At 38.8% G+C, this 26,871-nt stretch overlaps 1 protein-coding gene across 9 annotated transcripts in view; it reads right to left on the reverse strand.

Annotated features, from left to right (window-relative positions):
- The window catches only part of Acsl4 (acyl-CoA synthetase long-chain family member 4), a 63,784-nt gene that overhangs the window by 16,997 nt on the left and 19,916 nt on the right, over window positions 1–26,871 (reverse strand). For 3 of the 9 annotated variants that reach the window (XM_039099394.2, XM_006257314.5, XM_063279732.1), the window contains 10 exons: window positions 21,621–21,664; window positions 12,471–13,001; window positions 12,066–12,243; window positions 10,600–10,709; window positions 7,320–7,458; window positions 5,362–5,512; window positions 5,126–5,249; window positions 3,628–3,699; window positions 2,442–2,581; window positions 1,393–1,565 (listed from right to left, as the gene is read on the reverse strand). In XM_039099394.2, the coding sequence (XP_038955322.1) occupies window positions 1,393–1,565; window positions 2,442–2,581; window positions 3,628–3,699; window positions 5,126–5,249; window positions 5,362–5,512; window positions 7,320–7,458; window positions 10,600–10,709; window positions 12,066–12,243; window positions 12,471–12,821 (1,438 nt within the window). In that variant the 5' untranslated portion in view covers window positions 12,822–13,001; window positions 21,621–21,664. 9 annotated transcript variants of the gene reach the window in all.

The raw sequence follows: 26,871 nt of genomic DNA on the forward strand, positions 1-26,871 counted from the left end.
GACAGGATTATGAGGCTTAAAACTAAAGGATACATATGATACTTTCAACTAAGTGTTTATAAAACTAATACAAGGTAGGCTTATAACAAACTCTTTTGCTTATGAAATTATAAGATATGTTGCTATTGCTGAAAACGCCATTTCAGAGACAAGGCCCAGAGACCACTGGACCTGGAACTAACCTCAATGCCTCTTTCCCTGAGGACTAGCTTTCCTGGTACCAGAAGCTGCTACGCTAGCTTCCAAAGGTATGAAGAAACCAATAGTCCTACCCAACTATGGTACCCATGAACCACAAGTATGACCAGCATAACAAGATAACTCTATGGGTGCAAAGCTGGCATGCATGTCTTGGTGGTAACAGACAGCTTTCTAATTGGATATAAAACCTGCTCAACAAGAAAGTACCCATTCCCCGTTCTGGAAACATAGCCAACTAGCCAGGGCTCGAAGTCATGGATCTTGGAGGACAATCCACAACCAGTAATGTTCTAAGCCAGCATCATTTCTAAGCACAATGAAAATACCCACAGGTAAGTGTAGTTCTCAACTTCATCAACAAAACTTCTCTTTCCAACACTTGGAAACCAAATTGTGGAACCCAGTCCAAATGGATACATTGACAAACCAATTCTTATGCCTAACATTCAGGCAACAGGGAAGGGCTAGGAAGGGAGCCAGAGGATCAAGGAGGGAATCTGCTGTTTGTATCTCCTGGTAATGTCAGAAGCTACAGTGAGATCCTTAAGATCTCACCAATATGACTGAACAAGGACAATAACATGAATGCCAAAGTGGATGGGGAAAAGACAAGGAGGCCCCAACCCTACACAACAGAGGACCAAGGCAATGCTGGGTCAGAGAGAGGTCTTCTTCCGCAAGGAAAGCACACTATTCGGATATCCAAACTAAATGGTCACCCTGTGTGGGGTGGTAGTGTTTACACCTTTAATCCCAGCACTTAGCAGGTAAAGGGAGGCAGTTTGAGGCCAGTCTGGTCTACAAAGTGAGTTCCAGGACAGCCAGGGCTACACATACATATGAGTAACACTACACAGAAAGAGCAGGTTCTAATTGGGAATACTACACACGTGTTACAACAATTTTTAAAAAAAGGATGAATTTGAAAGTGAGCAAGGAGAGGTATGTGGCAGGGTCTGAAGCATACAAAGAGATGGAGGGAAATTATGTAACTATAACTCCTTTCTTCAATTTTTTTTGAGATTACGAGGTATAAAATAACCTTGCTACTGGGGATTTAGCTCAGTAGTAGAGTGCTTACCTAGGAAGCGCAAGGCCCTGGGTTCGGTCCCCAGCTCCGAAAAAAAGAACCAAAAAAAAAAAAAATAACCTTGCTTTTCCCAGTGATGCTAATACATGACCGATGCTTACCTTCAGTAACTGTTCCAGCACCGCATGATTCTGTCAGCCCATAGCCCTGACCAATGGGGCAGCAGAAGCAGACATTCATGAATCGGTGTGTCTGGGGGGACAGTGGGGCACCGCCGGACAGCATCATGCGGACATTTCCTCCTAGAAGAGCCTTCACCTTCTTAAACAGTATCCTTGAAAGGAAGGGGGACAATGGTGTTTATACTGTCACACACTTTTCTTGATACCTGACCAACTTATAAACCGTGATAAAATTCCCAAAATTGTGGCCCAACGCAGACATTTTCAAATCACAATAGTAATGGGGAGGTGAGCAGAACAGCAAATAACACCTATAAATTATGCCAGCACTTCAAGCCTTCCCCCAAACCCAAGTGTGCAGTGCTGGGATCACGCTCTGCCTCATGCTAAACAATAGAAAATGGCATTGAGGGAAAACTATAAGCTTTCTATGGCATATTAGGTCAACTTAAAAATCTCCTAATGACAAATTTCATTGCTACACTTTAACTGCTATACCCATAGCCTCACCGTAACTTTATGAACACAATAAAACACAGGATGTCGCATAGAATACGTCTTAAAAATCTCCGCCCCCCCACTGTGTGTGTGTATACAGTGAAATTACACATTATGTTACTTTCAAGCTTTTAAAACTGTATTCTAGGTTTTTAAGAGACCCAATTAATACTTATTTACTCATCATTAAAACTAAATTATCAAATTCAGAGTCCACTGTCTTTTCATTCTTGTATAAACAATAGGATAGAAAATAAAGAATAAATCAAGGTTTCAATCATGGTGATAATATTCAATTAGATGAACTTGCCATTTGTTTGGTCTTCTTTCAGATTTAAAAACACAAAGAAATTCATAGGCACAGACACATATTCATGGTGCCAGACTTTGAAAAGCTGAGGCAGGAGGGTCACTTGGGTTAAAAAGTTTAAAGCCAGACTGGAAAACATCAATATTTGTATGCCATACCATAATATAGCAAATAGAACACAAAACAGGCTTAAAATACAGGGCCTCTGAAATGTACTTACAGATTACAAAGAGGGGCATCATATCCTTTCTTGATTTGCTCTAATTTATAATCATACCCAATTTTAAATAGAGTCTTCTGAATATAATTCATCTCTTGAACCTTGCTCATAACATTCTTGTAAATTCTATCCATGATTTCCTACAAGACAAACAAAATACTAAATAATCAAAAAAAGAATTATAACACTAAAAACAGTCTCAAATTGACAATAACTTGATAAAACCTCTTAGAGCAGTGGTTCTCAACCTTCCTAATGCTGTGACCCTTTAATATAGTTCCTCATGTTTTTGTGACTCCCCCAACTATAAGATTATTCCATTGCTAATTCATAACTGTAATTTTGCTACTGTTCTGAAGCATAATGTAAATACCTGATATGCAAGATATTTGATATGCGACCCCTGTGGATGTTACAACCCACAGGTTGAGAACTACTATCTCCAGGATAATTGATAATATTTTACTGACTTTTTCACTACTTCTAGGAGCTAAAGGAGAATACATATTAATTAGCATACCATGCCCAATAAATATACACAACCTAAAATAAAATAAAATTTTAATTTTAAAAAGACTCATTGCATGTATACAAGGTCGTGGAAAAGACCTGGTTCCATCCATGGGAAAGAATGGCCATCAAGTCCTGGACCAGCCGCTGAACTCTAGGGAGGCAGGACGTAAACTAGAAAAATCAGTCTTTGAAGAGGGTCTTCAGCTGTACAAATCCAAACAAACAATCATGGGGATTGAGAGACCCTTTAATAGTCTAGATGTTTCTGTGAGTTTATTTCCATGTCACATGGTCAGGAGGGCTCTGATCTAGTTGATGGTTTAATGGCTAATAGATACATTTCTTTCCAGAAGAACTTCAGGTTAGATTGTACTTTTGTGTACTGTAGTGAGTGAGAAGTATTGCCTTTTACACCCAGATCGGTCACCAACCTGTCCCATAACATTAGAGACACTGCCTCCCTTCTGCATGATGGTGTAGGACTTCCTTAATTGTTTTTAATAAGATTTAACAAAACAATGACTTTTTTAAGGATCATCTATGTCAACATTTCAAAGTAAAATTATTCTCAAGTGAACACATATACTAAAAGTATTACATTTTAAAACTTAGAAGTTAAGCAAGAGCATGGACAGGTGACCCTTTGCTCTTTGCATGACTGCTCTGTACTCACCGGAACGGCCGCCATAAGTGTAGGTTTCAGTACAGTACAATCACCCTTGCTTCCCTTCTTGATTTTGCTGGACTGCATTAATGAAAAAACAAAACTCATCAGGGAAGAAGATGTTAGCCCAAATGGGGCTAATCCAAATACCGATAAGGAAGACAGAATTTGCATATGGGATACAATCTTCTATTCCTTCTATTGCCAAGTCCAGAGTACATGATTTGGTTTTATCCTTTTGGTTTAGCTTCTAGCACATCTCAGTCTTCCATAGCGGAGAAACTGATCCAGGGTACCAAGACAATTGGACATGTTGGTGAACTAAAGATTTGTGTCAATAATGTACCACCAAATATAACAGACAGCACTTTCAAGAAAATGTCCATTTTTTAACAATGCCCCACTAAAGCATACTTATCACTAAAACAAAAGTAAAGGTTAATTTTTAACTTTGATTAACCAATAGGGAAAGATATATGTCAAAATGACTACAATAAAACATTGACTAGCATCGCAGGGAAATAATTTTGACAATTTGGTCGGTAGCAACATAAGGACCACGCTAGTGGCCAAGTGCATATAGACACACCAATGTGTAGAATTTCTTGCATGAATAAAAAAATGTTAAATTAATCAAAGGTAGAAGATTGATAAGGGCATTTGCTGGAAACACAAAGATAAAATAAGAATCTCCTACAAAGTGATTCATGAATTTAGATGAATCATGTGAACAGGAAAGAAAAGTAGCTCAAGAAACAGTAAGAGCCGTAAGAAGTCGACTGTTTTCTTTTCCTTTACTTAAATCAGTTTTCTTTGTGTGACCTCAAATGTGCTTCAACTATGACTTAGTGCCACCTGTTGTGGAGCTTTCAGCTATGCACAACAGAGGAAAAGGACGCCCGGCTCAGCCTAAAGATGAGGACTGCTCTTGGAGATGCTGTACTTCTAACCCAACAGAAGTCTCTGCAAAGGTGTAATTATCTGATTATCCGTGCTGTCTGGCACGAGAGCAGTTGGTATCGGGAACCTGTAATGTGGCCTGAAATGTGACTAGATAAAACAGGGAACCACACTCTTATCCCAGACCACAGGAGGTCGAGGCCTCTAAATCCAAGACCAGCCTGCTCTACAGAATAAGTTCCTGGATAGCCAGGGCTACACAGAAAGACCCTGTCTTGAAAATAAATAATCTGCATTTTAAATCAATTTTTATCTAAAGGCATGGTTATTGTGATATGGGTCCAGAAGCACGACAAAGCCTAAAAGAACCTACACTTCTTCCAGAGAACCAGCTGGTCCAGAAGAGTATGTCAAAGATCCAGTGAATATACTTCCTAGTATAACTCTCCAAAATAAAATCTAGTACAAAAAGTAGTTATTTCAAAGTAACTCTAAAACATGGGCCTAAATCAAGGCTAATCCCATATTACCAATGGAGAGCTATATTGGGTGCCACAGAGAACTTTTAACTGAATAGACAATCATGAGCCAAGACGAGATTTGTCACCTGGTCAGACAGTGTGAGTGGTGACGAATATCCAATCCTACAGCCGTAGGTAAAGCAGGAGATCTCTGCTGTCAGTTCCAGCACATGAGCCAAAGGTAAGTAGCCAATATATGTGTCCTTTGGTCTAAAACAAAGAAGAGAAACGTGCTAACCACTTTGGAAAGGCACTTTTAAACGAAGAATTTAAACATGAACTCTGTAGTTCGGACCAAGCTGAGTTCTACTGAGTCTCTTACCCTAATCCAGGTATGCGCTCACACTGGCCTGTCATCCCAGCTATCAGATTGCTATGGTGCATCATCACTCCCTTGGGGCGGCCAGTAGAGCCACTGGTGTACATGACAATGGCCATGTCCGAAGGAGTTGGTCTACTTGGAGGAATGCTTGCTAAATAAGTGAAAAGACACATTTTCTTCAGTTCCACATTGAATTACTTGACAAGAAAGTTATTTTCATTTCACATAATCATACAAATTTCAAAACTAGTCTGGTTTAACAATCATGAAGAATGATTACCAACTTCCAGTTGATTGAAATAAAGATTCTGAACTCAATCCAGCCGATTTTTAGCCCCATCTGACTAAACCTCTTCACAGTGTTATATACAGAATTGGGGAGAATTCCTAAGGCTTTGAAAACTGGGAAGGGTAGCATCCTGTGTAGATTCCTGAACAATAAATAATGGTTCAGGTCAGGGATGGTAGTATGCATCTTTAATCAAGAATTCTGGAAGCGGAGCCATGTGGAGTTTGAGGTCAGCCTGATCTACATTGCAAGTTCCGGGACAGCCCAGGCTACACAGAAACCCTGTATGAAGGTAAGGGAAAGCATATCGCTGAAACAACCAGGCTATATCAAATCCTCCTTCAGTATCTCCATAGTCATTGGTAGGATCCAAGGAAGAAAAGGACTCACCTGAGGACCAACTGAAGAAGCAGACCAAACACACAATATGACATTTCTCATCTTTGCCTATTTTTTAATAAGCGTGCAAAATGTATCTTCATTGTATTTACCCACTCAGGTAAACTATCACTAGAACATACCATAGCTCTCTACGTATAATATCTACTGACACATGATGACTCTTTACTCATAATAACAAAAATATACGGATCCTATTTATCCTGGAAACAAACAGATGTCATGTCAGTAAATCAAAATTATAAGGACTGAGAAGTATTTTCTAAAATTGTGTGTCAAACATTCTGGTGAATCATCAGAACTGGCAATAATAGAGCCAGTGGATCCCAACTTCCCTGGCAAGCATGCACCAGTCTCGCAGTATCAACCTGGCAATAACAGGCAATTCTCCATGGCTCTCTGTATTTCTGTGCATGAAGCCAAGAGATACTGATTTGCTCTGGATTGTGTGAAAAGGCACACTTACTGCCCAGAACTGTAAAAATAGTAACATACTTGACCCCGGGGCTTCTTTTCTATGATACAAATGCTAACATGATACTCTGTTGGAGCCAGACTTTTGGTTACTTTGTGGGTTCTTAGTTCCCCTACCCTTTCAACCCACTAAACACTAGATAAGGGAGAAAAAAAGGATAAAGCGGAAAGGGGGTGTCACTATTGCTCGACTACTTCCTGCTGATTAGGGACAGTGAGTTCCTTGGGGCAAGTCTGATCCTCCCCATCAGGATATCTATTTTCCTCGTTTCTTCTTTGCACAGAACTACTTAACAATCTGCACCAACAGCTACCTACCAACACCCCACAACCCAACAACAACATCTCTCAGGACCTTAGCATTTATATATCGTGTAAAGAGTCCCCAGAATTCCAATGTCACATACTCTCAGAAACGATTAGCAGCTGGCGAAACCTGAAACCTGCCAGAGCACAAGGCAAATCACAGTCAGCTGCCGTGCAAAATCCCCCACCTGGGTTTTAAAATGAAATCACATTCTTATAATATATATGTGTTTTAAAACCCAAAGTTCACACTACAATTCTGACCATTGTTGCTTAGGGGTAAAAAAAATCTGCCTCATCTCTAACCTACAGTTGGCTTGCTGTCTTCAAGAAATTCAGGCAGGACTGCCTTCTTTAGGAAAAAGAAAAAGAAATGTTCTGTCCTATGCAGTCTTGACTCCTTTTAAATCAAACAGCTCCGGCATTTTTTACTCATGTCGAAGAACAAATATGAATCCACAAAGAACTTCGTTTCAACTGCTTTACTTACAGTTTTCTGGCTTGGATCCCAGCTCCTCTACTGACTGCATGCTGTGAATCTCAAGCCCCTCGGGGTACTCCGCTCTATTGATAGTCTTGTTATCCACATAAATGATATGTTTAACACAATTGATATCTAATAATGCCGCCTGGTGAACAGAAATCAAAGTCAGCCATTCAATTTGTCACACTATAGAAACTGTTATTAACTGAAAGGACTGGAAAAATGTTCACTAAGTAAATTTCACGGTCAATGGTAATTATAGAAAAATGCATGGTGCTCTAGTAATGTAAACATAAAAATTAACTAAAACATCCGTATCTTTCAGATAAAAACTACTAAAACCAAAACAATTAAAGATAATAACAATTGCAATAAGATGCTAAGAGGCAGGCGATATAAAGACTTACATAACAAATAGTTTTAATAACATTTTTTAATCCCATTTCCTGTCCAGAAACCTGCTATCCCACACCCTCTGCTTCTATGAGGGTGCTCACCCACCCACCCACTCCCCATCGCAGCTCCCCAACCTGACAAATACTTTAAATGGAAGAGGGAAGGAGTGCAAGTTTGGTTTTCCTACTAGTGTATTTTCTATTTCTGTTTCTTATCCTTCTAATCATACGCCTGTCTCTTAATATCTTCATGTTGCTTCTCACGAACATGTACTTTTTGAAGCCTCTTGGTAACCACAAAGCAAAAACCAATGATAGGCGAACAAAAATAAAAAGCAAGGGATCAAAATCCCCCATTAGAATAAACCACTTAATCGAACATGAGACAATAAGCGGGGTAGATAAGACCTCAACAAACAAGAAAGCAAGCAACAAAATTGGTCGCAGTGAGGCCCTACACTCCAATCGGTAACTGGAATGTACACAGATCAAAATGTTCATAGAGTTGCTGAACGGATTAAGACTGCCTAACTATATGGTGCATACAATCAACTTACTACATTTCTAAAGGCACACCTATACCAAGTATCGGGTAAAATCGACTTTAAATCAAAAGCAGTTAAAAAAAAATCAAGAAGGCCATGCATAATGATGGTAAAATGACTGGGGTCAGCAAAATGACTCTGTGGGTAATGGTGCTTCCCTCCAAGCCTGGTGACCTGAGATCCACAACCCTCCAGATCCTACATGGAGGGAAGAACCAACTCCCTCGAATTGTTCTCTGAGTTCTATATTTACATGGTGGCATGTGGGCGTGTCTGTCCCACCCCAATAAACCAACAAACAAACTAAAGGGATAAGCTGTACAAAAAGAAAAATATCTAAATATATATGCAACAAATATCAGAGCACCCAGATACTTTATCAAACAAGCATTCATAAATACAGTGATAGATTTCACTATAGACAGCTGAAAAAGCCCACTTTGAACAATGGGCACATGACCCATACATGAAGTCGGTCAGCAACAGCAACAACAAAATCCAAAATTTAAATTGTACCCCAAAACAAGAGACTTAATAGGTAGCTACAAAACTCTAAACAGCTACCAGTTTTCTACTTAAATTATTTTAAATCAGTGTATGAATATTTTATGCTATGATGACATTTTTGAACAGAATGTGGTTTTGCACTTTTCCTCCCTGTATCTCCCCCAGACACTACCAACCTGCTTCTCACATCTTACCAATATATGGAACGTACTACACGACAGACAAGTGACTAGGACATGAACAAGTTCCAATAAACTTAGTCATGCCAATAGCTATTCTGACCACAGTACAATAAAACTAGAAAATTACTGTAATAAATTACACAAACATATGAAAGTTAAACAACCCAACAATGGATAAAGGACGAAACCAAAAAAGAAACTTGAAACAAATGAAAGTGGAGTCACAAGATATTAAACCATACAGGATACAACCAAAGTAGTATCAAAGGTGATGTTTATAGCACTCAAAGTGTACATTTTAAAAGGCAGACTTCAATAAACCATCATTGTATCAAAAAACCAAACTAAAAGCAGAAAGAAAACTAAAGCAGAAGAAAAGAAATAACAAAGATCATGGCTAAATGAAACAGACATCAATACAAAAGATGAAGGAGACCCAGAACTGGTTCTTCAGAAGATAAACAGGGCCTGGGGAGATGGCCCAGCCTGGGAAAATGTTCCAGAGCATTGAAGTGGAACAGGTTTTCTCAATTGTTTTGTTTTGTTTTGTTCTTGGATAAACTCCAAAAGCATAAAAAACAGAGCAAAGGCAGACACGTGGCATTGTGGGGAACTAAAAAGTTTCTGAACAGTAAAGGTTACAATCATCAGAACAGGAAGGAAGGCCCTATGGGACAGGGTAAAAATCCTGCAAAGCCTACATGTGACACGATCCATATCCAGAGACTCTGCAAGAAAGTCAAAAGATCCCGAACGAAAATGGGCCATAGATCTACATCAACATTTCTCAAAAGGAGACAGAAATAAATAAGCAACAGATAAATGAAAAAAATTCTCAGCATTGCTAATCATCAGGGAAGTGTAAGTCTAATTCCCAAGAACATGACTATCATCTAACTGGCAAAAGGCAGTAAGTCTATGGGGAACCCTTGCACCACAGTGTTTGAAAATTTCTATCAATGTAGTCATACAAAAACAGCACAGAAGAGCCCCCAAAACTTAAAAACAGAATTACTATATGACCATAACAATCTTAATATTGGAAATCCCAAGAGATGAAGTCATATCAATGACATTTATAGTCAATACTATACTATTCACAATAGCCAAGGAATGGATACAGGCTACGAGCTGATAGAGAAGATGTGCTACAAATAATACACTGAAATACTATTCGACCATAAAAAGAAGGAGCGCTTACCATTTGCAGCAGTTTGGCTGCAACTAACAGTCATTTCTGTAAGTGAAATAAGCCAGGCACGGAAAGTAGCACACACTCTCATTCATGTGAAACGTAAGAAAACCTGATCAAACTGAAGTTAAAGGTAGAACTGTAGCTACCAGAGACTACGTAAAGCAGGAGGAATGGGAAGACGGGAGCTGACTCATGGATTCTAAGCTACAGCTGCATATGGCGCAAGAAGATATGGAGTTACTACACGGGAGGAGGGCTATATTGATAATAGACCATATACTTATTTCTTGGATAAAATTGAGTATACTCAATGTTTTCGTAATGAAATAAAACTTTGTGGAAACACGTTTTAAGCTGATTTGAACAATAAACAGACATTGAAATATCACATGGTGCCACATATATTTTTACAAATTGGTTGAAAATTAAACATACACTTAAAATAAAAAGTTTCGTATTTACCTTCAGTTTGCTTTCCAGAAGTTCAACACTAGTAATCAGATAGGAAGCCTCAGACTCATTTAATCCATGAACGACAGCTTCTTTGCCAAGGGTAGCATATAAAGTCACAACTACAAGAAGGAAACATGAAAACCGTATACTTAAACCTTTTGAGGATATGTGATTTAAGGCAGGCTTTCCAGACACAAAATCACTTTATGATATGAGTTGATTTCAAAGTTGTCTGGGTACCTCAAACTTGGCCTTACAAATTCCCAGGAATCCAACTGGAAAAAGTTGTGTCAGGGTGCAGCCCAGAAACAACTTGCCTATGACACATACTTTCATTGGTCATTGTCCCGAAGACTAGGTAAGCCAGATTTTTTAATAAATTTCAGGATCTCAAGTCAGATCAACCTCAAATAATGTCCTTAACACTTCTAAGATGGTTTTTTCAGTGGGTCAATTTCTAATTCTAATTTCTAATGGTGGTCTTCCTGCCTTTCCTAGCAAGGTAGTAGGTATGTTCTAGAGGACCCAACGGACAACAGCATACACTAACATACACTAATAGTAAAATCAGTTGGAATTGAGTGACATCTGATAAACCAGCTTTCCTCCGGTAACTAGAAATAGCCTGCACATCAGAAACTAGCAGTTTTCTTATTGCTTGGTGAAGGTGGGTGACAAGAACCTATGGGGACATTTTTTGTAGCATCTATCTTTGTTTGAAATAAAAATTGCTCCCCATGCTTACTTCACCTGCACAACTCTTATGTCCTAAAACAGCCAAATACTTAGGGTACAGCAAGGCATCTTTCTGTGCTCAATTTTCACAAATTAGTTCTCTGGGTTGTAGAGGTTCGGTGGCTACAGACTTGGTGCTCTTGCAGAGAATAAGGGTTCGGGTCCCAGCATCCACGTGGCTGCTAAGATCCACCAGTAATTCTAGTCGCAGGCTTCTGCTCACCAAGCACTCATGCATTGCATTTACATAAATGCAGGCATATACTCAGATGCCAAAATTAATTTTTTTAAATCTGAAAAAAATGATTTCTGTACAGTGACAAAAACATAAGCTTGCCAACTGCAAACATACAGACCCACCTTTACTCTTGACTCTCTGGTGCCAATTGGAGCTGGCGCGTGCTTATTTCATATGGAAAATGAAGTCAAACAAGATAGAGTTGACAGTGTAAGCAATCCCTTTTCTTGTACAATCTCCAGAAACTAAACCTTCCTCTTCTAAATTTTTATGGTATAATTCATTTCTAATTAAAAAATAAAACTATGAATTATACCTACTAAGGTCTTAGCTCCTAAACCAACTCTAAGGTGTTGCCATCTTTACTTAATTGGAGCTAATAGTGTGTGTGTGTGTGTGTGTGTGTGTGTGTGTGTGTGTGTGTGTGTGCGCGCGCGCGCGCTAACACTCTGCATATCAGCAAAACACTCCCTCTGCCCTGCAAAAAGCCCAAGGTACTTACGCGGAAAGTTGTACTTAAAGCAGGTCTGCGCTGCAATCATCCACTCCGCCCTGGTCTCACAGAAAATGGCAATGGTGTTCTTTGGTTTCAGTCCCAGTGCAGTGAGGCCACTTCCAAAGTTATTCACTCGGCAGTTCACTTCAAGATAGTTTATCCATTTATAATTCCCAAGAATTAACTGTTAAGAGGGAGAAGTTTTCCACTATCAGAATATTTATTCAAATAAGCAATTAAAATACTATTCAAAACATAGAACTCTCAAAAATCGCAGGATGTGCAGCTATGAGACCTCTGAGATTCTGTTACCAAGCACCAGGATATAGTGCCAGCATTCTTAAAATGCATTTGATTTAAGTAAACGGCACCTCTGTCATTAAAACAATAAAAAGGACACAAAGGCCTTACCTTCTTAAAAACCTTTCCATTTGGCTGCATTTCATTTTCTTCGCTCAGGATCTCCCGGGTCCCCAGGCTGTCCTTCTTCCCAAACTTGGCTACAGCATGGTCAAATAATTTATCCAGAGTATCTGCTCCAGGGATGTCTATGACAGCTAGTGAGTCGAAGTGCGTGACAGAGCGATATGGACTTCCGGGTTTGTCTGAAGTGGGCTTAGCTTTTATTCTCTTTGCCATAGCGTTTTTCTTCTTGGCATTGGTAAGAAAATACCATGGAATAAATATAAGGGCACTGTATATTGTTATTAACAAGTGGACAGGCAGCAATACAATGGTGAGCACATTTAGCTTAAGTTTCATAGTGGCAAGGCTTCTACTATGGTGCTTATATGCTGTTATTCTTTGGCTTCTTAAAGCCTTAGGTTTCTGGAGAAGGCAGTAACGGAAGCAGCAGTAAGAGTAGCAGTATAGCCAAGGTAATTTAATTTTAGTGATACAGATAAAAGTTAGTAATCTTTGGAAGCCGACAATAAAGTACACCTGTAGATAAAGACAATGAACCAGGCAGAGAATAGGAAAAAAAACAAAAACAAAAGAATATTAGCAAGTTGATAGCACAATTAATTAAAATACTCAGACCTTTTTATTAGTGTATATAATTGATTCAATATGGAAAGATGAAGTAACTGGCATGAAATGCTAACATGTTCAAGTTTGGTCATTATTGATAATAGCAACAAGTTTTAGTGCAAAGACTTCTGAATTTCACTTGTTCTGGGTTGAGTTATAACAGGCCTGTAATAGCAATTTCATGCTCTCATCAATGCATGAGGATGCAAAAAAAAAAAGTATTATCCTTGTTACGATAACTTTCTAAAGTACTGATCACCATCTTCTCTAAATGGAAACAATACAATTATAGGTATTTCTTAGTGACTACACGTGCTCAAAAATGTGTCAGCTGCCTGGAAGGACTATCAATCTGAAACAGCGTTAAGTCCTAGCCCTGGCCTATTATATTATAGATATATCTATAAGTACATCTCATAAATGATTAAAAGCATACAATCAATTCATGGCCAAAAACTGCCAGTGGTCACTTTCTATTTCTTTGTATTTGCTGGCCTAAGTTCCACAATGTGTAATTTGAGAATGGGGCGGTACTGTTCTTTAGGAATACTGTATACATGTGAAGACATGCTTTGTCTTCAACAATTTTCCCTAGGAAAGGGACATACTCAAGGACTATTTAAAAATCTCTCTTTTCAGGCTGGAGAGATGGCTCAGCAGTTAAGAGCACTGACTGCTCTTCCAGAGGTCCTGAGTTCAATTCCCAGCAACCACATGGTGGCTCACAGCCATCTGAAATGGGATCTGGTGCCCTCTTCTGGAGTGTCTGAAGACAGCGACAGTGTACTCATATACATTAAATAAATAAATCTTAAAAAAAAAAAACTCTTTTCAATTTGTACTTTTAAAATACGTCCATTATGTCTTTAGAGTTTCCACTGCTGTGGAGAAACACCATAACCACAGAAACTCTTATAAAGAAATTAATTAGGGTTGCCTTACAGTTCAGGGATTTAATCCATTGTTATCATCGGGGGGGGGGGGAAGTATTGCAGCAGGACACAGGCAGACATGGTGCTGGAGAGGTCTCTGAAAGTTCTAAGGGAATGTCACACTGGGCCTGGCTTGAGCATCTGAAACCTAAAAGCCTTCCCGGTGCCACATTTCCCCCAAACAGCCTACTCCATCAAGACCCCACCTCCTAAAATGCTACTCTCTCTGAGCCTATGGGGGCCATTTTCTTTCAAACCTCCACACATTAAGAATGTATTTTTAAAAATTATGAATGTGGATAGCTTGCCTGTGACTGGCTTATAAAGGAGTAACCAAGCACCTTTTGTTATAAGAAAGAAATGTTGAAAGAAGGCTGGTGACATATACCTAATAGTCCCAGCAGTTGGGAACTAGAGGCATGTAGATCTCCAAGATTAAAGCTAACCTGGTGTATGGTCTATATAGTGAGTTCTGGGTTAGCCAGGATGTGTGTGTGTGTGTGTGTGTGTGTGTGTGTGTGTGTGTGTGTGTGTGTGTGTGTGTGAGAGAGAGAGAGAGAGAGAGAGAGAGGAGATGTGTCCAAATAGAGTAAAGGGTAGATATCTTTAGTAATATAGGAAAGTAGATAAAGAAAGATTATTATAGACTTAGGCAATTAAATTTCTGGTGGAAAAGTGATCTTGGATGTTTGAAGGCTGTGATTTGCAAAAGACCCTTGACAACTTATTTGAAGAAGTGACTAGACAGACTTGTCCGAAGGCCAAGAAGGGAATTTCTCTGTTTAGTGTAAGTCAGAATTTAAACTTGGAAAAGTCCCAAATCAATCATGTAGATGTAAGATTTGTGGGTAAAGGATGATGTCATCCATTTGGGTTCTTGAGATGGTTTGGGGATTATCTTGAAATCATGTATATCAACTCCTGAATCTGTGAGTAGAGTTCATAAGTTTCACTGGGTTTTCAAAGGATTAATTCCTTAAAGGAAACTAAGGCCTGCTGATTTAGTCTGATCACAAGACTGTTCAAGGTTACATAGTGAGGTAGTGGCAGAGGTACAGACTGAAACCCAGGGACTTAAGTTTCTTACTCATTTCACCACACTAAGTGATAGTGCTTTCTGAGTATAGTTCCAGGGAGTTCTGAGTTCCTAGGGTATCATAAACCCCTGCTTCTCCTAAAATCACTCCATGGAGCCAGGTGGCAGTCGCAAGATACAGACCTATACTTATATATGCTAAATACAGATATAAGTCTTGGTAGAAGAAAATACCTTCTACATAATCTCTAGTGCTTGATTCAGAGATACAGATAAATACTCTGCAACTGTGCTAAAGTGAACTATCCTCTATAAAGCTCATATCGCAGGCAATGAGCTGGATGGAGCCAGGAGATCTCAGGTCTAACCTCAGTGTGGACTTGAAAAGCTCTGTATCGGCAGCTTCGCCTGTAAAACGCAAATGCCATCTGAATTGCCTACTTTAGAGTTTTCGGAGAGCAACCTTTTGTCTTCCTTACTAAAATCCATGGGTAATCGGAATCAGCCTCTGCTCTAGTCTCCTGTTGCTTTACTGCCCCAGCTCAATCACATGCTGGGTCAACCCAAGTCTCTACCTAATCTGCCCCTGTGTCCACGCACAGCATACTGAACTAGTGTACCCACTATGTTACTCTTCTAAGTTTCCTGCCTCATCTTCAGACCTTCACTCCGCTAGGTGCTTACTGAGTGCTGTCCTTACTTATTACTTTGTAGATAAATCAAGAATGATGCAGAATCAACTCCATAGGACCCCACAACTATCTATGGCCACATGCTCATGTGTCCTCTGTGACTGGATGAACTATTAATGTTCCTCCCTCTTTACCAGGGACATCACGGCTTTGTAGGCTGTGTGCTTTTCTGACCATTCTTGAAGCTGTGCTGCTCTACTAAATCATTCGCATCCACATTTCTCTAACAGTCTAGCATTCATTTCATCCTAAAAATCATTCCTTTATTCTGGAATTGAAGGCACACACCTTTAATTCCAGTATCTGGGAGGCAGAGGCAGATGGATCTCTGAGTTAAGGCCAGTCTGGTCTATAGACAAAAGTTCCAGGACAGCCAGTGCTACCCTGCCTCAAAAAAAAAAAACCCAAAAAGCCAAAAACCAAACAAACAAAAAGCATTCCTTCTCTTGTACCTAACTCTGGGCTTATCCCATTTCTTCTTCTCGTGAGAAATCCTTAAAAAGAGCTCTCTGTATAGTCTGTCACCCAGTTCCCACCACTTGTTTGCTCAGGTCCTCACTATACTCAATGGCTTTGTCCCCTACTACACATCTAAAGTGCTCTGATCAGTGCCCCCCACAGAAGCCCACACCATTGGACCAGAAAAGCTCGGTGGCCATGCTCCTTTAATACAGCAGTTTTCTTTCTCTCTTCACTCCTAAGACACCAGACTAAAACTGTCTTCCTATTCTCTGGCACTGTCAGTCTTCCTTCTTTTGTCCTCATTTCCCAGATCCCTCAGTACTACAGTTTCCAATCCTCTAGTTGCTTCCCTAGTTCCTTCCACTTGCACCTGTGCTGATCTCATGGTGTCTCACAGATTGAAATATCTCATATGGTGTTGACTCCCAAATATCTACCTGAAACTCCAAATTTGTATAATCAATGGCTTCCTCAATGGTTATATATAGAAGCCAATTAAAATAGCTCAAGGTGAGCATGTTGAGAGCATAGTCACTGATCCTTCTGCAACTGTATTTTACCTAGTCTTGCCTCTTTGGGTATATGCCCTGCTCCTTGGATTTCTGAGCTTACATCCTACTATGCCCTCCTCTGGCACACTGCGGTACTCCCACAACTTCATTACTGTCTCTGGGACATATGAAACAGTGACTCAGGGTTCTCGCACTTAATCTTTCTGCCTCAATTATTCTCCCTATATGTTACTTCTTTGCCTATTTTCCATCTTTAAACAAGTAACAACATTCTAGCCAGACCTTCTCAGCCAGCTATTTTAAAACTACTCTTCCAATACCCCCTTTTCTCTTTACCACCTTTCACTAATATAGTATTGGGTTGTATTTTTTTCATGTTTATTGTCTGTGTCTCCATTAGAATAAAAGATTTGTGAGGGGGCTTGGTGCTGAAAACTCACCAACCAGAACAGCACCTCAGCTGCTTAATAAATGTATTGAAGAAGAACGTATACGGAACTGGTCTGAATTAGAAACTGAATATGCATAAACAAAATAACCTGAATATATTTAACTTTTTAGAAAAATGGGTCAAAGTTCTAGGAAACAAGTGTTCTTAAAAGCCTTGGTAATTTAAAATGACTTAGAAAAGTACGCTGTCCTTTTCCATATGAAAAGCATATTGCTCCTCTATATTATTAGGGTGCAAACTGAGTTGCATTTCCTTGAAGTCAGGTGATGAATGGACTTCTGCTTCGGGATAGCGTCCACTTATGGGACAATTAATTGTGCTTTTGAAGTTTTGCTGTTTGAGGTGAAAAGCCGTTCCATAAATAGTTATTGAGAAGCTCTTTAAGGTTGTATCTTTACAGACAAAGAAACTCAGAGACTTTAAGTACAGAGTTTGCCAAGCCCACCTGAGCAGTGATTAAACTCTAGGTTTATAAAATCCAAGTCTGTATGCTATATCTCTATCATCTGTTCATACTGCTAAGAGTGACAAATCTTGTATAGGAAGAAATACTGGGCAGCCATTTTGAGCACTGATTTGTCCTTTCATCCAAAGGCATTGTATGAAGCAAAAACCAAACCAAGACAACAACAGCAACAAAAAAACAAAAAAAAAAAACAAAAACAAAAAAAAAAACCAGCCCTTTAGATATCTAGCAAATCCCAGAAGATTTAGGGAAGAATCAAATACACTTTTATTTACTTTTGTTCCATGTCAAATTTAGTTATTTCATTCCAGTTACTTCAAAAACCCCGAAACAGGTTAAACGCAAAAAGCATTAGCCGTACATTCAGCTCCAGGGCCCAAAGTAAACACTCCATACTAATTAAAATCTGAATTTAAAAGAAGAAATTTCTCCACCAGAAGCATGTCACACAATACCAACTTACAATGATTAATGCCAAGATACTTTTTTTAAAAAAAAAGTTTTAGAAAATGAACCAAACCAAGCAGGGATCAATGAATGCATCTGCCACCAGAGAAAGAAACTAGCCACGGTGTGGACCGTTTACACTAAAGCAGTGGTTTTCAACCTGTGGGTCGCAAGCTTTGGGGGCTGAACAACCTTTTCACAACGGTTGCCTAATGGTCATTGGAAAACACAGATGTTAATATTTTGATTCATAACAGTAGCAAAATCACAGTTATGAAGTAGCAATAAAAGCAATTTAATGGCTGAGGTCACCAAGGCATGAGGAACTGTATAAAGCGTTGCAGCATTCAGAAGGTTGAAAACCATTGCGCTGAGGTTGTATAAAATGGTTAAATAAGTCAACTTGAAAAATCAACAGTCAACTGTACAAATATTACTTTGCTCACATGTTCAAGTGACATATTTATAAGTAAGTCAAACATCAACTAGAGAAAATTTGCCCACAGTTACATCTACTCAACACTAAATCGTGTTAAACAGACTCAACATTCGATACAGATTAAACAGATAAGAGCACCTGCTGTACTTTAAAAGATCATATTTCTAAATAATGATGTTGCATCACCAAGATTTTTATAAAAGGGTGGAGTGCTTTATAGAAAATTTCATACACTATTACACTGTAACTTTGAGACATGCGAATGTTCACACACTACCTTACAGAATGAATACCTACCGACATTGGGCAAATAACATCAGATTTATGGCGATACATTACAATCTAACTTGCTTCAGAGCTTTAGATTAAACCTTAGAAAATGTTAATACTTTAAGACAATAAATGAATTGAGATTAGCTAGCAAGATCTCTTGCAATCGGATCATCTGCAACCCCAAATCATTCTATGAAAAAATATCTATCATCTATCTACATCTATTTCAGACTCCCAGGTCAGTCTCACCAAACTCAAATTGCTATGCTACGATGACCATTATTAAAAAATAAAAATAATTTTTTTCAAATTTGAAACTCTTGAAAAACTGAAGAAAGCACAACAAATTAAAACCTTGGAGAATGGGTGTGTGCACAAGCATACAATGCCCTTCACCAACATATACAGATAATTAGTTACTGTTTTGCTTTAAAGTACTTTATGATCACAATTGATCTTTGAGCACATCCCTCACAAGATTAACCAAACCTATTTCCTTTATCACCTGGAGAAGCGTTAACTCCTGAAGTCGCCATCCTGCCAGTCTCTTCCCAGCTTTTCCCAGGAAAGAAAGCAACCCAGCAGCCATGGTGAAGATGCTTGCTCATGATCTAGTGTGAGCTCCCTCCCTCCCATAATGCCTTAAAAAGATCCCCAGCAGGCATCAGATGTTTCATCTAGGTCATAGGTTGATATTATCGGGATCCTATCTGTATGTTGAAACGTGGAGATTTAGGAGACAATGTTACTGCCTACACACTGCACAGCTATACTGTGTGGGACTAGATGTCTGGTACTCATTTTAAGTGATGAGACAGAATTGATTTTTAAATATGTCTATTTCTTCAGTTGGTAATTGACTGTGGATAATTTAAGACATAGTTAAGGAGGAGAATGTGGAGGAGAAATGTACTAGAAGGTGGCACCGACTTAGCAAAGCGTGCTATTACAACCCAAGTTGATTAACCAGAAAAACATGGCCAGTCAATGGGAGTAAAGGAGAAAAGGGTACAAGAGATAACCTCTGGATGCCACTTTAACTATTCATTACAAGTGCTTTGGACATTAAAAAAAATGAGTTCTTGACTGAAAAAAAAAATTACACAAAGTCACATACAAAAAGAAAAATAGCCATGGGAAAAGAAACTACTAGCATGTCCACATTAAGGTCAGGACTCCAGACAACTTGGTTCTTTCTTCTTACATTCATGTTGCTTACCTGGCCCATGTCTCACCAAGGTGAGTAAGGCAAAGGCAATAAGGAAATTATTTTTATTTTGAAACCTATTTTGAGATAGCTGGAGCAAAGTTATGATGAATGATGGACAGCCTCCAAAGTGCTACAGAGCAGGGTCTGAAAACGTCTGAGCATTAACTGGTCAGGAGTTCTGCCAACTTGCTGAAAACTCCTACTCCTCACCTTGAGAGCATTTCTCCTGCAGCCTAGATCAATCACTGTGTGTCGGTTGCTATAAATGTGCACCTGTGTGCTTAGATAGGGGTACAACAAGAAAAAAAGAAGGTAGTCCTCTCTGAGAGATAACTATAGAGGCTTGATATACTGACCACCCCCTACCCCTATCTTCTTTCCCAAGGGAAATGCTAAGCTTACTGATACGCTAACCTACTTTGTCAAACAAGCAGCAGCACAGAACCTTAGGAAACAGCTAGCTAGTTCTGGCTTCCTCTGTGGCCATGTTTAAGATCCTTCTAAAGCAAACTAACGAGTGGCCATTGATTTAAACATGTAAGAACCCTCAATCTGCTGAATTTCTTCAGGCTTGGAAATCAGTCATTAGGAGAGAAGAAGAACTACTTCATCTTCTGTTTCAAGTTCATAGCTTATGAACAATGAAACTGATTCTCAAAAGACCAGAAATACTAGACAGGCAACGTCAGAGCTGCTGAGCTGTCAGAAACAAATGAGCCAGTCATTTCTCATCTATAAAATTAGAAAGTTGGGTTGAGATTTCAACACAAAGTCTAGTTTTGCTTTTAAAGGGCAATGAATGACAGAGTTTTTTTGTTGTCAGGTGTGGGTGTTAAAAATACCCCCTACCACTTACTTTCACCGTCATTTTATAAAAGTAAATGCTTACCCCTTCGAACTGAGACCTGTATAGCCTTTACACTGCAGATGGCCAGTATTAAAAAGAGAATTCACACCTACTGTTCCTTTGGGCCCTGCTTCCGAGCAGACTAGTAAAAACTTCTCCATTGGGTAACACTAGCCTAAAAATCTCTTATTTGGGAACCACTGAACCAGGTTATTCTCAAGTTCTAAATCTCAAACAGTATGACTTCCAGTGTTCTGCTCTGTTGCATCTGACTCTCCACATCATGGTCCAGAAATAAACACCTTAAAGACAATGCTGAGATGTAAGCGTATGTACACCAGAGAGATATTTACATCCATTTGACAAATAACCACTAAGGTACAAGAAGCGTCAATCTCTGAGATGCGCAAAAATGGCTACAATCCATCGGCAGTTGTGCGCTTTCTATTCAGCCCATTTTACAGACAAGAAAGCCATGCAGGCTGCCAAAACTAGCTTGGCCACATTAGTACTCAAAATTGAAACTCTGATGTACAACTCCACTTTGGAATAAGACTCAAAGAAAGGATTTAATTACTGTTCCCCTTGAGTGACATATGGGTGAAACTCTAGAAATTACATAAAGTAAGTATATTTTCTCATTTTTCTTTCCCCAATATTGTCTTTTTTTAACATTATAGATATTGGTAACTTCTTCCCTTAATAGCCTCAAAATGTGGATACAATTATAAGTCCTGAAGAATGAGTATGTGTCATACTTACAGATTTCTTCTTTCACTTTTAAGAACAGGTCAATCTCCTGGGATCTGCAGTGAGAAACATTTATTGGTACAGTGACATGGGACATCCATCTTTGCCAAACAAAACCAGGTGAGAGCCCACACTTTCTTTTCCCCTTAGCTCAGGATACGCCAGTTACCAAGGATAAACTACTAACTACTAAGATGAGTGCCTGATTCAAAGGAATAATTACAGGAGTTCAAGCAAGGGGCATTCTGAAGTAAACCTTACTCAGAATTTTTCATGAATACACAAGTGTTTTTAATAAGGAAGTTGAAATGGCTTAGCCTAGCAAAATTTTCACACACTGAAAGCATAGAATATGGTTTGTTTCTACTGAATAATAGCTTGGTAGTATGGAAACTTCGTGCCAAATGTGTACGATTACACAAGAGAAAGAACTGAGAAATTTTAATCCACCAAATACAAGGGAGAAAAACCACATCCATAAAGCTAACAAGAGAGGTTAACAAATGATTTTTTTTCCAAACATGATCCCAAAGTGTTACTAATACACAGCAGTGCTATTAAACTTCAGATAACCTCATAGTTGGAAACAGACTTAACAAACAAACCATTACAGTGTTTGGTTTGGACCCTCTCTGTAAGTAAATCAGTCTGTTAACCAATAATTTAAAAACATTCTTTGAAAAGTCAAGTAAATACTAAACACGTGATAGCATCTACTGGACATGGTCCAGGTATGAGCTGGTCTCCTGGATTTCATATCTCACGCATCAATGTTAGGTTGAAAATAAGATGTTTCAGAGACAAGTGGGAAAATATTACAGAAAGCAGCACATTGTGTTCAAACCTAAAGGTAAACTCACACCAGGCCAATCCAAAACACATTCCTTAGCAATAGTGGTGTTTTATACATATTATTAAGGAAATAGATAATCCTATGTTGATAAAAACTTGTGAATGAAAAAAAAATCTCCATCATGAAATACGTGCATGTTTTAGTTTTACATATTCACAACATTTATGCCACAATATTAAGTCTAGCTGTTTTAATATTTGTATGATTTTCACATTTTCATGCAAATTCAGTATCTTCCAATTTTTCCATAAAATAAGAAATATATACTGGATAGAAGGCCTAGGGGTGGCTAAAAGTTCTTACTGCTCTTGCAGAGTGCAGTTCCCAGCACCTAAACTGGGTAGGTTACAACTACCTGTAACTATAGTTGTGGGGGTCTGTCTCACAATGTCCTCCTCTGGACTCCATGTACACTGCCTGAACCCACAAATCTGTGAATGCCAGAACCAAGGGGGCGGGGAAGGGGAGTTGAAATTGGCTATTGCTGGCTCAGTGGTTGAGAGCACTGACTGCTCTTCCAGAGGTTCTGAGTTCAATTCCCTGCAACCACATGGTGGCTCATGGGATCTAATGCCCTCTTCTGGTGCGTCTGAAGAGAGTGACGGTGTACTCATATACATACAATAAGTCTAAAAAAAAACTGGATATTGCATGGCCTCAAATATGTATTGATAAAATGTTAATATTTATTACAAATAGTAAAACAAAAGCCAGGTATGGTGGCATACACCTTAAAGAAGAGGTGCCAGGTAGATCTCCGTGAGTATAAGACAAGTCTATTCTATATGGCAAGTTCCAAGTCAGCCAGGGTTACGTGGTGAGACCCTGTTTCCAACAAACAAACAATTTAGAGATGTAATATTTTGTTACTTTAAAAGCAAAAGTATCTATCATTAACTACCTGAAAAATTCTGGTTCTTGGAAGTGCTCTTGTTTGAGGGATTTTAATTCATGCCCTACACAGAATTGTGTCCCAAAGCTTCGCTAGGCTAAAATGCCTACTCCTCTTTGAACTCCTAAAGCTCTCCAAATAGTTGAATGATATTATCTGGTGTTATCTTAAGAGCAAGGACCAGGTCGAATTATGTCTGTACCTGACAGTCTCGTAAAAAGCATCAAATATTTCATAAGATGGATAACAGAAACTACCTCCTGGCAGGAGCCATTATTTTTTCCCTACAGCTCACATCATTCTTCATTTGTTCGAAACTATTTTTTTAGGTGCTTTTCCCATTCTTTTCAATGGGCATTTTGAAAACACACTTAAGACAAAAGCTGTTTGCTATAGTTTAGGAAGATGAAAATTCATTTTAGCTAAGCAATCTTTAGATCTTTAGTGTTGACTCACAAATGTTATTTTTTATGTAAAACTATATATGGATTGCATATCATGGCAGTAAATATTTCTTTGCAGGGCTAAATTTGTAGTATACTCATGACATTTATAATTATTTACTTTGAAGCCATATTTGGTTATATACTAGAACCATATATTTATCTAAGCTCTACTGACAATCTAGTTTTAATGCCAAGAGAAACTCATCCAAGCTAGTAAGCCAATTACTACCTATTATTTTATGTAACTCCTCCCCCAGGCAATTAGTACACAGCACGATACAGCTTTAGTGTCTAAGCTACAAGATGAGTTCCAGGTTTCAACTGAGACAAATTGTAGACAAATTCCTCTCCTTATTAGCAACATTAGGGGATTCAGAGACCAAAGAAGCAGGTATTTTAAGTATAACCTTTCTGTGTAGCCCAGGCTGGCCTCAGACTTGGCAATCCTAATACCCATCCTCCTCAGTGCTACGATTACAGACCACACAACACCAGAAAAAAAATACCAGGATAGACGTAAACTCAGTTTAAAAGGAAATAGATACACCAGCGGGGCATTAAGCTAACGGAAATAAGCCAGACATAGAAGTGTCACAGAATCAAAATGAGCGAAATTCAGAGAGAGAGAGAGAGAGACAGAGAGACAGAGAGACAGAGAGACAGAGAGACAGAGAGACAGAGAGACAGAGAGACAGAGAGACAGAGAGACAGAGACAGAGACAGAGAAAGGATAGAACAGTAGTTTGCCAGGATCTGAGGGGAAAATAAGGTTGCAGCCGTCAAAGAACAAAGTTTCAGTTATGCAAGATATTTCCTAAAGATCTATTCTGCAATATGGTGACTATAGATAACAATACTGTCTTGTACACTTAAAAGAGAGAGCTGCAAAGTACTGATGTCAGCTATATGCAATAATTAGATTAGAAAATTCAGAGGGTGATGGATTGGTTTATTGTACAGACTGTGCTGATGATTTTGTAGTGTACACTTATCAGTAAACTTATCAAGCTGTGCACATTAAATATATTTAACTTCTGCTGGGCAGTGGTGGTTCATGCTTTTAATCCCAGCCAGGAAGGCAAAGACAGGTGAACCGCTGAGTTTGAAGCCAGCCTGATCTAGAGAGAGCTAGTTTTAGGATGGCCAAGATACAAAGAAACCCTGTCTTAAAACACACACACATACCATACAAGTGCCAATGCACACACACACACACACACACACACACACACACACACACACATTCAACTTATATATGTCAATCATGCCTCAGAACCCTTAAAAGATAGAATATTAATTCCTGTCTATTTGTAGAATAATTGTGTGTGTAGCTATGATGGCTCTCCAACTTATAATGAATCAAAATGAGTATGTGTAGCAATGAGTATGCAAAACAAGTCTACTCCTTTCTTTACCAGAAGGCTTTTGAGCACACATTTCTTAAGTCGGTTTACTTGAAGGAGCCTGACTTGTTCTACTACCTGTGGCAGATCCAGCTTGACTGTTTTGAAACAGGCACTAGGTGGGAGAAGCTTTTCATAGATGAACACTGCTATTACATCACACCGCCTCAAATATCCTAGAGAATAAACTGCAGGACGGTAGCCACTGAATGAAGTTGCTGCCTGGTAAGGTGACTCAAGAAGTGTGCTAACCCCGGGGATGAGTCCAGGTTTCCCAAGCTTTCACTTAAAATAGTAAAAACCTGATTAATACTTCCAGGAAATGCTTGTTACTTGGTGAGAAAATACTACAGTCATGTTTTTCCACAAAACTTGTAAAAAAAAAAATTATCCAGGAAGTTATAAAAAGTCACATAAAAATGACTAATACAATGAGCAATAAGTGATTGGAATTTTAGGAAAATATTTCTGACTTCCTGTGTAAATTATTAAAGAAAATCTTTAGAAACAAGGTCTTAAAACACAGCCTATTCCTGAAAGTGTCCCCGGCGCTTTACAGTCTAGTATTTCCATTCCCATGCACCTACTTCCAGTTCTGCATGAACAATTTTTATTTGATAAAACAGGTAAGACAGTTTCATCAAATATAAGGACAACAAAAATTGATACCCGAGTCAGATAAAAAGGAGCTTTTGTTAAATATGATGTTAAAGAGAATAGAGAGTGGCCAGGTGTGGTGGTACCTGCTTTAATCCCAGCACTCAAAGAGGCAGAGCCCTCCAGTCGAGGCCAGCCTGGTCTGCAGAGTGAGTTCCAGGACAACCAGGGCTATAGAGAAACCCTGTCTCAAAAAAGAGGAGTGAGGTATAAACTTAAATATGTTTTATAAAAAAGAATTTGGCGATGTGTATTAAGAGGCCTTCACGGGGTTGGGGATTTAGCTCAGTGGTAGAGCGCTTGCCTAGAAAGAGCAAGGCCCTAGCAAGGCCCTGGGTTCGGTCCCCAGCTCCGAAAAAAAGAAAAAAAAAAAGAGGCCTTCACACACATTGTTATTAATTCATTTCATGACCTTCCTATAGGAATGTCTTTTGGAAATGATACGCACGCACACACACAGACACACACACACACAAGAAAGTGAAATATAGCCACTGTGACAGAGATAAGAGGTAAACTAGGAAAGACTTTGAATGGAGACTAGTAAAATAACGTGTTCATGGTATCAAATACTATACAATCACCAAATGCAGAATGGTTAAAAAATGGTGTTTATAGATAGAAAATCAAGGACAAAGGCAACTTTCTGAAACTCATCTATGCAACACGTCAAAATGTCCAGATTGTAGAATGATAGGTGGCTTTTTTAAAATTTTATCCTTAGATTTGTCCTAGATTTTTCCACAGAGAACATGTTCCACGTTTCACTAATAATAAGGAGGTCTTTCAGTTATTTCTAATGTATGCTAATAGATTTCTGTGTGTTGATAAGTGACAATTATTATGTCCCCAAAGTATTTGAACCAACTCAGAATAAGTGAAACTTAAAAGCCAAAACAGATTTCAAATATTCATACAAGTATATTGAATACTTCCTTGTTTTTTCTTTCTTTTTTTTTGGGGGGGGGGTTCAAGATCGAATATCTCCCTATAGCTCTGAATGTCCTAGAAC

This window comes from Rattus norvegicus, chromosome X, assembly GCF_036323735.1.
Source record: "Rattus norvegicus strain BN/NHsdMcwi chromosome X, GRCr8, whole genome shotgun sequence".
Lineage (NCBI taxonomy): Eukaryota > Metazoa > Chordata > Mammalia > Rodentia > Muridae > Rattus > Rattus norvegicus.